This window comes from Notechis scutatus, chromosome 1, assembly GCF_049901735.1.
Source record: "Notechis scutatus isolate UNSWTSFEM ecotype Mainland chromosome 1, rNotScu1.2, whole genome shotgun sequence".
Classification (NCBI taxonomy): Eukaryota; Metazoa; Chordata; class Lepidosauria; order Squamata; family Elapidae; genus Notechis; species Notechis scutatus.
Window position 1 is genome coordinate 49,175,722 of NC_142009.1, and position 12,066 is coordinate 49,187,787.

The following is a 12,066-nucleotide window of genomic DNA, read 5'->3' on the forward strand; positions in this document are numbered from 1 at the left end:
TTTGTAAACTACTTGCAAACAAATCTGACTTCAATACAACTTTTTTTTCTCTTCAAAATCAATTTACCTTTTAAAAAGTATTAAATAAAAGCATGCTTACGAATGCCTCTGAGGCAAGAGCAGACTAAATAAACTTCAGAACTCATTTATATATAGTTAATAGAATCACTTTGGTACTGGGTTCTTTAGCTGCCATGTATATTACTTTAAACAAGGTACAACAATGTGGACAAGACAACTTAATTTGTAATATTTTTGTACCTGTGCAAAAACACATGAAAATAGTTTAAGAATATACTAATATATGTAAACATAGTTGCTGTTTGTACAATATTCTTAACTGAACTATGGTTTAATCAATTAACCAAAATGTATGGTTTGCATAGCAAATTAAATTAACAGCATATGTAAGGTTCATATATCATGTTAGCCTAAATGTGGTTGAATATATCATGTAATCACTGGCAGTGACTTATTCCTGTATATATAAATGTTTCATATCAAGAAAATGTTCTTACCTGTATATCCTGCCCACCAGCCCCAGGATGCCACCATGGCTAAAAGCCATTTAAATAAAATTCCTTCGATATACCAAAACCATTTATTATCCAACAATCGAAGAGGTTGCAGTACTATCATGTACAGAATATAGGATGGAATAGCAACAAGGTTATTAGCAACCATGAAGCTAAATCTTAACATCGCTTTCAGAAATATATAGCCTGCCCTTTGGGCCTTCTCCACAGTTATAGCCATTCTTTTCACACAGAAGTTTGTAGTCTTTTCCTACAGGACAAGAAAGAGAAAAATTACTCAGCACAAAGTACACAACTTCATGTTTTTTAGAAAATCCTTCTTGATCAAAAAGGTTTTCATCTAAAAATATTGTAATATATTTTGCAAGTATTTTCACATTTTTTTTAATTTTCTAGATTACTACATTAAGGATCATTCTCAAATACTTTTTTAAAACCATAATAAAATTTACTGCAGGCTAATAATGAGAATTATTAATCTTTATTGTTGTTATATTCACAACTGTTAGAAGAAATCTTACAAAACTGTTCCTCATACCACTAGGGTTTATGTTTTACAAGAATATACATTTTACAAGATTATACATGTATAAGGATATGTTTTATCTCTCAATAAGATACTTGCATATGAAGTATATTTTCATTTTCAATGTCTTAAGTATGCCACAGCAAGCGTACTAAAGAAATGTTCATTCTATTTGGTAACACAGAAAACCTAATTATGATATACAAAGGGCAGATCTTTTGAGACAAACAATTCCCTTTGCTTTTCCTCCATAAAAATTGTAATTGTCCTTTATTTTGCAAGAGGAAATATAGGTAAAGAAAAAAAAATGAAAACGTGCTGACTATTATGCTTTTAAGTGTATGCCTTGAGATTTTAGTATGAAGCACTATAGAAATGCTTTCCTCTAAATGATTTTTAAAATGACAAACCCATTAATTAGCAACATGATTAAAATTATCTCAACTCCTAAAGTACAAGAAGGAAACAGTGAAATAAAAATCCAAAAGGAAGCATCAATTTATATGACAAATAGGGAGCAAAGGGGAACAAAGACTAGAGACTCCATCCCAAAGGACTTATCTTGGAGTAGGACTTACTCAATTCAACGCTTGTATCTGGAGTATGTAGAATAAATACTAAAGGGTTGGGGAAGAAGAATAGAAGAAAGGCAGGCTCAGCCCACACTATTTACTGGATCACTCACCTTCTGCTGCGCAGAGGAAAAGGAACAGGAGGGCCCAGAGAAGTGGGCCTGATGGCCTTAGCAATAGAGGGGGGTGCCTTGATCGGTGGCTGCCAGTGAAGAAGGAAGTGGAGGCAGCGGCTGCAACTCTGGCGGGATAACGGCGGTCTCATGGACATGGAGGTTGCTGGCCTGGACCCAACGGAATGGGCAGGGAACACTCCCTATTTCCTTTGCACTTCTCTGAGGGGGTAAAACAAACAAACAACGGAGGTAGAGCCCGAAAAGAGCACAAATGCCGGAGACAGCCACGTTACAAGGGAAGGCGCCGTCCAGAGGACCTATCGCACCCTAACAAGGTTTGCACAATATTCGGGGCCTAGGGCGATTCGCGCGCCTTCCCCAAGAGAAGAGGCTGAATTCCACCGCGAATCACCCCGGTTGGCGTATCCGCTTCTCCTCCCGGGAGAAAGAGGGCAGCAAGCGCAACTCCCGCACCTGTTGGGATATCGGAGCGCCGTAAGGCAGGAAAAAGACGCGGAGGATCTCTTAAATCTCAGCCGCCGCTGTGGAATATTTCGGATCACGGGAGACAGGCTCGAGCTCTTTGGACATGCCCAAGTTTGCAAGGGTTTCAAAGAAAAGAGAAGCTCTATTCGTGCCCAGGCCAAACAGAGAACTAAGCGTGTGCTCAGAAGCATTTACGCTGTTTAAGTAACGGAAGAGAAGGTCTTTTCGAAAGCATCGGGAGCGACCCATTCACCTATATGAAATCCCTCGAAATACACTATTACCTGATATTCACTAGAAAAAGAAAAAAAAACCTGGAATTTCCCCTGGCGTCCTCTAATGGCGCGAGGAGTTGGAATCTTCAACCTTTGTTCCAATTCAGGGCCAAAAGAAAGGATCCTAGCGGGAACAGAGTACATTCCGGGTGAAACCCGGCCACAAACTTTATAAAGGTTGGGAATGGGTCTCTCCCAGGAACTTGAATTGGCTCCTTCCTCCCGGTTGAGAACTTCTTTCAAGGGCACTAACGGTGTGCCTCCTCAGCCTCTCAAGTGGAGGGACCTTTCGCAAACAGCACCGTTGCCAACCTAGGACACTCGTGGGTCGCTCTCCTCCTCCGACCGACCTCCGTCGTCTCCCGCCCGCCCCCCCGGAATGAAAGCCCCGAAAGGGTCATGTTCCCCAAGGCATCTCCCCGCTTTGCCCAAAATGAGCCCAGGGAGGCAGCCGTGGACATGACGTCCCTTTTCAAGTTCAACCTCGGGCTCCAGGGCAGCTTCCTCAAGGGCGACAGCCGCCCTCCTCCATCACCGCCGCCACGCCGCGCCGCTCACCCAGAGCAAGGGGAGGATCCGAAGAGAGCGCCAATGAGAAGGAAGTGCCCCGACCTCGCCTCGGGCGGCAAGGAGTGGGGGGTCCCTTCAAGGGCGCCAAGAGCCTGTCCCCAGCTTCTCCCCCAGGAGGGGCTGTTTCCCGAAGAGCCCCAGGGAAGCCAGGGCGACAGTAGCTTTGAGGCTCCCTCACTCATCTCGCGCCCCCTTCCCTTCTCGAGAGGTGCCGCTCGCGGGCAAAGGATGGGTGGGGACTTTCCTACCTCCGACCAGGCGGCTTTCCTTCCAGGGCCGTTTCTGAGGAGCCCGTCGGATTCATAACGGTGGCAACCGTGGCCGCCAGGGCCCTCGCCCACCTCGACTGCCGCGAAGAGGCTGCGCCGTGACCCCTCGACGCCGCCTCTTTCTCCTGCGGCTAATTCGGCTCGCCGGCAAGTTTCGCTGGCTCTCGAGGAGGTGGAAGCGAAGGCAGGAGCAGGTCGCTCGCTGCAGCAAGCCCCGCTGTCTCCGGCCGATAGCTCCCTCTAACGAGCCGAAGCTTAGCAGTCCGGCTTCGTCCGTCCCTCCGCCCGCCAGTCAGCCAAACTCCCGGCGGGCTGGGCCTCAGCAGGCCGCCTCCCTCGCAGCTCCCCTCCCCGGTCCCGGAAGAGGCAGCGAAAGCGCGTCCTTCTTCCCTCTAAAAGGAACGCGAAAGTCAGAATATCGGAGAAACGGCGACAAGAATTGCAGCCAGTAAAAAATGCAAAGAGATTTAGCAGCCCTTCCCGTTGTCCTCAGGCTTGAAAGGCTGTACCGGCAGCAAGAAGAGGATATGAATGGGCGACCTGACAGCGCCACGGCCTTTGCACACTTCGTGGCTAGCGAGTCTTGAACTTAAAAAGTCGCGTTAGGAGATTAAGATTGGTGGTGCAAAAAAACAGCCGTACCACCCCATATCTCACTGGGGTGAAGGCCTGGAGAGGCTGCAAGAGAAAACTTGAGCCAGGGCCTATTGAAAGTAAAACTGTTGTAGGCAGGAATAGGCTGAGGATAACAAAGTACGGGTCTGAAAGGAGGCCTTCAAAGGAATTTTTTAAAAAATGATGTTGAGTGGTAAGGAATAAAACCTCACTGAGTTTAAGGACAGAAGCTGAATGAGAGAGTTCAGCCTGGTAATCCAGCAAGTGAAATGGGACTAAAAAGCGTACAGTACAGTTTCGGACATACCTGTAACACCTTTCTACTCTAATTTCCACTGTTGAAGACTGTTGGATGCATGCATATCTGTGGTGACCTGCATTTTTAGCTAAAAATAGTTATAGTTGCATTACTTTTACTTCTGTTTATTATTGTATTTTTCTAAGCATTTGCATATAAGTAGACTGGCTTGTCTACAAAGAAGAGATAACGCCAAGGAAGTGCTGCAAAGTCTGCAAAAATTTAAACTTTATAAAAACACTAAAATAGGATATTCTGCAATGACTCAGAGAAGTATTAATCTGCCAACAGTTGTTTAGGGACAAAACATAAAGACGTTCTGACAGGAACAACTAGCTGGAGCTCTGAATGTATTCTGTATTACAATTTTATATTGTTTTCTCTGAATCTATATGTAACTAAAACCACATAACACAAAACAACATAATTGCATGATATACCTTGGAACCATGATAAACTGAACTAAAGGCATCTTATGCAATATGCCATTGATTTACATCTATATTTGCTTACGAGACATTGGGAGAAAAAAAATAAGAGTTGGCTGAATTAAGGTGATTTGAACTGAAATTTGTAGTGACTTTTAGGAGGAGCTCTGGTTTCAACTAAGGCTTGCAGGAGCACACGTGACCCGGGAGTCTCAATATACATACATACATACATACATATTTGATTAGAATATATCTTCCAGAATATATTCTTCAATTAGTTATTTAGGCAGATAGTATAGTACTAATTTGATCAGATGTACTTTGTACAAATATTTAAATTTATACTGTTTGTCATTTCAGCAAAGCTAAATATTTAATGCTTCAAGCTTTAATAATCATTTGGTCTGGATCCATTACATCACTGAAATTTCAAATATGTTTAAGATCAACTCCACTCACTGTTAAGTGAGGCAACTCTGAAGTCAAGCTTTATCTTGAATTGCAAAATCTGCAAATGAATTAAGTGAGACATTAAATTTTATATAATTTATATAAATATTGTTTGGACAAACAAACTTTGTAATCAAATCCTTATTAAAGCCACAAATATGTGACTGATGTTCATCCATAATTTCTAACTATCTAAACATTATCAATCTCTTCGATAGAATTCATGGTGCTAAATCACTGTTATACTATTGCAGGCCTGTCAAACTGGAGGCCCAAGGACTGGATGTATCACATGCAGGCCACACCCACCCCAGCTCCGCAAAGGCAAAAGACATTGCGATATGTCAAGATACATAACATGACATGATCGAGTTTGACATCTGTGTACTATTGTGTACACTTCCACAGAGGCTGTGTTCTAATAATACTATTTGTTCATTTATTGAAAACATCTCAGTTGACTGGGATTAAGCCATTTTCTGTGCAATAAACAGTTATTTACAGTCACAGCATCTGAGTTTACACAGCATCCCAGCAAAACAAAGCAACCAAATTTTGGTTTAGAATTTACATGTGAACCATTACGCAGAAACCCATTTATTCAATAATCCCTGTCTAAAATAAAGCATATTTTAGAACTTTATGCACTTTCAACTATTTTTATCATTCCTATAATTAGTCATTAACAAAGTTTATTCAGCAAATCTAAATACCATAGAACATAATCATTTAGTAGGCATACATAGGAATACACTATGACTTCAAAACAACCGTGTTTACATAAGCAATGCAATTTTCTACTTCAATCACAAATGGCTGTCATTCCATGCAAATATCTATAATTAAATCTTCAGTGTCTTTAGAAAGATTTATTTCTAATATATACAACATTCCTGAGTATAAACATGGAACCATTATTGATCAGTACAAACAGAACTGTGCTAAGTGAACTGATTATCTGAATTTGTATAAGATATGGTACATTCCTAACAGAAATACTACTGTGTGATTAAGTTAACAGTTTGCTCCACCTCTGGAAACCGCCAGCACTAAGACATCATTGAAACTTTCTACTTCCCCTATGACTGACTATTTGGCACACATTAAATGACAATTTTCAGTTACAGCTAAAAGTGTCAACTTTATATTCCACAACACTGATCTTAATAGACCTTGTATATTTAATACTTCAGCCAATTTTTTTGAATTAAAAATAAGATTATTACCTACATAGAGTAAAATCTTCCATTTGTATCATATACGATAATGTGTTAATTTCTTCTACATTTCAGTTTTCAGTAAGTGAGGATATTTATCTTTGAAGAAGATAGGTATCACAGGACACCATTTGACATGAACGTTGCTTATTTGTGACCTGTCAGTAGTTTCAGATTATTTAATACTTGATAGTTAACTTATTTTTTCTAGTATTTTGAGTCAAATCACGTTATTCAAGCGATTTCAAATTACGGTACAATATGCTACAGCTAACATATTTGATACTTTTTTATTCCTGTCTTGTTAAAACTTCCTCTTGATTACAAGATGATGATCTTTTCCACTAACTCAGCTGTTCCATTATGCCATTGAAAAAAGGTAGTTTATTTTGCTACAAATAATGAGACACCAGCTTGAGCCAATGAGTCAACATCTGAACATAGAAGAACAAAGTCCGTAACCTTTGTCTATCTCTTTATGCAAGATTGTGGATCGGCTTTCATTTAGTTGCTCTCGGTCCCAAATCCCAATGCATAAAATAAAAATAAATATTACTCAATTACTCTTATAAAATTTGCCCTTTGTGTCGTTCACTTTCCTACTCAAATTCTACATCACAGGCAGTAGGAGAGTTGATAGAGAAAAAAAACCTTGACATCATACCAAGTCTTTCATTTTTGCACATTGCATGAGAAAAGAGGGAAGTAAAATACAAACGCTATTTCAGCAACAGTCCTAAATCTTCAGCAAAATTTAATTTTGAGTTTTCCAACTTGTTGAACTCCAGATGTGCTTAACTTTAATTCCCCAAAATTCCAGCCAGTATAGGTATCACAGGACATTATCTTTATTAATCTGGAAGGAAGCAAGTTGGGAAAGGCTGATCTAGTTTAACTCACAGTTTTACAAATCTGACATAAGCAGGAAAATACACTTTCCATAGTTAGACAATCATTAATGAAGCATCAAATAGGTATTGAAATTTACTGATGATAATAATACAGAAGACCAGTTGGTATTGGTCAAATTGGCACAAATATACATTAAGATTTAATTCAGGAAGTAATTTTATTCAGTGAGCAAGACACCAGCATGAAACAGTTATTAGATTTGTTTACTGAAAGTTAATTACACAGTTGTTGAAGTACAAGTTCCAGCTTGTTAATCTTTTTAAAAGAGAGTGAGAGAGTGCATAGTAGTCATTTGTATGTAGATTAAATCTAAATCTCACTCAAAAGATTGTGGAAATCCTATAGTCAGAGAGACTGGTTTATAACTTTCTAAGTTTTAGCACTTTTGAATGGCAGGAGCCTATTTTTATATGAAAAGAAAGAGTCAGCCCTTATCACATGCCTGTTAATTATTCACCATGTTTATTGTGAGTTTATACATATTAACCAGGGAGACAAATTATTATTTATGTAATGCTATTTTCAAGATTTTATCTTTCGTTATAAGTCAGACAGTTAAGTCAGAATGGTAAATGATAATAATGGCACTAAAGACAGTGTTTTCCAGTAAAATAGATTTATGACAGAAAAATGTGAAGTATTTGAAAGAAGTTAACTCCTTCAAAAAGGAAATGCTTTTTTGGTCTATTGGTCTTCTGCAAACTGAAGTAGGGTCTTTTATGGGAGACTTGTGAAAAAAAGTCCCATATGGCATTGGATTCTTAGTCTGATCTACTTTCAAAGGGCTGACAGTACCAAGAAACAGTGCAGAGATAAAAAGTTTCACAAGTAATATTTAATATTTCAAAAAGTCACTCTCCTAAAAAATCTTTAGTCTCTCTCTAAAAAAATCAATCGAGTAAAAGCTAAAGGTATAGAAAACAGTACAGAATATTGTATGGAAAATTATATAAAACTTAATGAAATTTCTGGAATCTTGAATAGGGAGCATTTACGTTGCAATATTTTGTTGTATATCATTCTGGTTAATATTAAATATGCTGTGTGATACTAATTTACTCAGAGCTGTTCCTACCTGCTGCAAAATCAGTTGGTCTTATCTTCAGTCTTTGTACTCTAGAAGGAAGTCATTTTCTTAAGCTTTTCACAAACATACAAATTGCATTTCAGAAAAGTCCAAGAATCCCAGCATGAACACAGCTCTTAGAGGGTAGTAGTGATATCAAGAGTTTTTAATGAATGATTTTCTGCAAATCTTGGCTTTTCCCACACTCCTGTTCTGTCACTATGACATCAATTGACTTTATAAATCTCCCGTGTGGAATGTTGGATCAGCAGTCTTCCCAGTGGTATTGAGATTTGGCTTGAGTTCAAAAGCTTGAGGGATGGGATATCAACAATTGCTATTCTTCCTGGCAAAGAACCATTGCCCTGAGTGATTTTTTTCGAGGAATGAAACAGAAATAGCAATACAGTAGCCAGTTTTCATTCCAGGTAAGATTACAGTGCATCAGATACATAATATACACCAAAAAAATGAAGAAATCTCAAAAGCGTGGTGACTAGTTTCGTACCTTGCTTAATTCAGATTAATTTAGCAATAAATAATATGGAATGACTTCAGTATCATTTCAATCCTACCTACCATACTTAAAGGTAGGAAATAGTGAAATTGCCTACTCTCAAGTGTTACTCTTGTTTCTCTCTGATCTTTTTTCCACCTCTCCTTTTCTTACAATGAGATGATTTCAAATCTAGTTTCCTATAGAAAAAAGGGAGGCAGATAGATATAAGTCATAACTGTTGAGTGCGAAACTAGATATGATATAATCAGGTTTTTTTTAGTAATTTTTTTTTATTTTTACATTTTAAAAACATCTCTTTCAGTGAACAATGTGGTTCCAGGTTTTTACACTTTAATATAAATGTGATCTTATCTTTCACATTCAATTCTATATCATATCTACTTCCATTTTCCCATAAGTTTTCTGAAATATTCTTATTTTATTTATATTTATTAAATCAATTTTCAATTTATATCTTAATTCCTTTTTCTTTAAATATTCTCATATCTTATTTTATAGTCTAACAATTTTATTTTGTATTCTAAATTCATCGTACCTTTATGCTTTTATCTGTCACATTTGCAATTTTACCACATACTTATATTTCATTGTTCAGTAAGTTTCATCTTAAATCTAATAATTCCAAAAGCTTCCTCCTTTAATTACCAATTAGAGTGTGCCACCCCTTTCTCTTATACATCCCTCCACCAGACTGTCAAGTATCTGGAAGCCTGCACTCTCAAACAAAAAAATCTCCACACCACAGGCCAAGCAAACACCTGGGCACAAACAGATCCCCCCCCCCCCCGATACCTCCAGCTCAAACACACCCCAACCAGGCACCCAGATGAAACCTAGCTTCCTAATAAATGATAGCCATCCGTTTACTCGGAGCCAAGCCACACTAAAAGCCTCCAATACAGGAAACACAATGTTGCCAGCCAATCAAGAAAAAAAGGTTACAAAACAGACAGAAGATATTAGAAACACCAATCAAGCAGAACACAGCAAACTCCAAGACCAATAAACACAGTCCAAGACTCCCAACCAATCAGGATGAAGAAAAAACCATTCTGGTACAGCAGTAGGCTAACACCAAATTTAAAACAGAAACGGCTGTGAAAGCCTGACTCACAGATGAACACAATACACAAGCCTGATGATGGCAGATGAGATTCTGCCAAAACGTTGCTACAACTTTAAAAGCACAACTATAATGACATGGGAAAATACCCGAACAAAGCTGAATACCATACATGTAAGTACCCGCGAAATATTTGTTTTCTGATGTTTTCGCGGGTATTTGTATGTGGATCTTTGGTTATTCGGGTTTTCTCCCATGTAAAATTGGAAGTATCTAGGCGACGTTTCGATGAAGTCTCATTCATCATCTTCAGGCTTGTGTCTTCAGCTTTGTGCTTCTGGGAGTAATGTGAGCTTGCAGCTGCTTCTTCCTTTTAACTGCTAGTGGGGGTGTGACTTGATTGGGTGGGGGCTTGGCTGTGTTCTGATTGGGTGGGGGTGTGTTCTCATTGGTTGGGGTTTGGCTGTGTTCTGATTGGTTGGGGTTGGCTGTGTTCTGATTGGCTGGGGGGGTGTTCTGTTCAGGTGGGGGCTTGGTTGTGCTCAGGTTAGTCTAAGTTGCTGGGGGATTTGAGCTGGTGAGCTGTGATCCTGCTGTTTGGCTTCGAGTTCGTGGTCATGCCGCATCTTCATGGTGGGTGTCAGTTCGCTTCATGTATGGGTCGGAGGGGTTTGAAGCGGGTAGAGATGCAGCTGCGGTACGGCTTCTGGTCCATGGTCGTGTCTCATCTTCTGTGTGGGTGTGAGTCTGCTTTCTATGTGGAAGTGTGGTAGCATCTTGTGTGGCCCTCGTGCGTGTGGGTCTGGTGTCATTCTTCATGTTAGGTACTCGTTTGTTCATGAGGGCGGGTTTCCAAATGGCTGGTAGGCGGGAGGTATCATCTCGTTTATTCATGCTGTGTGGGTGTTTTTCTATCTCTATGGCTTCTCTGATTATTCTGTTGTTGAAGTGTTCAGTTTTGGCGATAGTTCTGGTATTTTTAAAGTCAATCTCATGTCCTGTGGCTTTGAGGTGTTGGACCAGGGAAGAGGTTGGTTCTTCTTTTTTGATTGAGTTCTTGTGTTCTTCAATGCGTGCACTTATTCTTCTGTTAGTTTGTCTGATGTATGTGGTGGGGCAGGCGGTGCAAGGGATTTCGTATACTCCTTGGTTTTCTAACTCGATTTTGTCTTTAGGGTTTCTTAGGATGGTGGATATTTTTCTGTTTGTGCAGAATGCTGTTTTAATGTTGTGTTTTTGGAGGATCTTGTGATTTTGTCTGTAGTGCCTTTTATATATGGGAGGAGGGCTTTGCCGTTCTCTTGTTCTCTGTCTTGGATTTTGGTTGGGGTTTCTTTTTGGATTAGGTGGGTAATCTTCTTTCTTTGGAATCCATTGGCTGTTAGTACGTTAGTGAGAGTGTGTAGTTCGGTTTTTATTTGTTGTTCGTCGGCTAAGCATTTTGTTCTGGAGATGAGTGTCTCGGCTACGGAATTGATCTGTGCTGGGTGGAGGTGTGAGAGTGTGTGTAGATAGCGGTTTGTATGTGTTTTCTTCTGGTAGATGGTGTGTCCTAGGGAGCCATTGGATTTTTTGTATACTAAGACATCTAGGAAGGGAAGTTGATTGTTAGCTTCTGTTTTCATGGTGAATTGTATTTTGGGGTGTAGGCTGTTGAGGTGTGTGAGGAAGTTGTTCAGTTTTTCTTTCCCGTGTGGCCAGATTATGAAGGTGTCATCTACGTATCTGAGCCAGAGTTTGGGTTTGTGATCATATTTTTCTAGAGCTTGTGTTTCAAAGTGTTCCATATTGAGGTTTGCGATGACAGGTGAGAGGGGTGACCCCATGGGTGCTCCTTCTATTTGTTTGTATTTTTGTCCATTGTAGGTGAAGTATGTATTGGATAGGCAGTGGTTGGTCAGATCTAGGATGTGTTTGGGGGGGTTGTATTTGTTTTGGATGGCTATCAAGGCTTCTTTTATTGGCACTTGGGTGAAGAGGAATATGACATCGAAGCTCACTAGTAGGTCGCTGGGTTGTAAGTTTTATTTCTTTATGATCTCGATGAACTGGAATGAGTTTCTTACGTGTGAGTTGATGGATTCTGCATAGGGATGTAGTTGTTTGGCGAGAAATTTGGCTAAGTTTTAGAGGTGAGCCTATGG

At 39.7% G+C, this 12,066-nt stretch overlaps 1 protein-coding gene across 4 annotated transcripts in view; it reads right to left on the bottom strand.

The window, feature by feature from the left end:
* The window catches only part of LPGAT1 (lysophosphatidylglycerol acyltransferase 1), a 48,298-nt gene extending 44,634 nt beyond the window's left edge, over positions 1–3,664 (bottom strand). The window contains exons 1-3 of one of the 4 annotated variants that reach the window (XM_026683114.2): positions 3,330–3,664; positions 1,748–1,969; positions 519–786 (exon numbers count right to left, since the gene is read on the bottom strand). In XM_026683114.2, coding sequence (XP_026538899.1) covers positions 519–756 — 238 coding nt within the window. In that variant the 5' untranslated portion in view covers positions 757–786; positions 1,748–1,969; positions 3,330–3,664. Of the gene's footprint in view, positions 1–518; positions 787–1,747; positions 1,970–2,520; positions 3,077–3,329 lie in introns of those variants that run through there. The other 3 variants (XM_087963516.1, XM_087963543.1, XM_087963524.1) reach the window with 3 other exon arrangements.
* Positions 3,665–12,066: the final 8,402 nt, after the last annotated feature.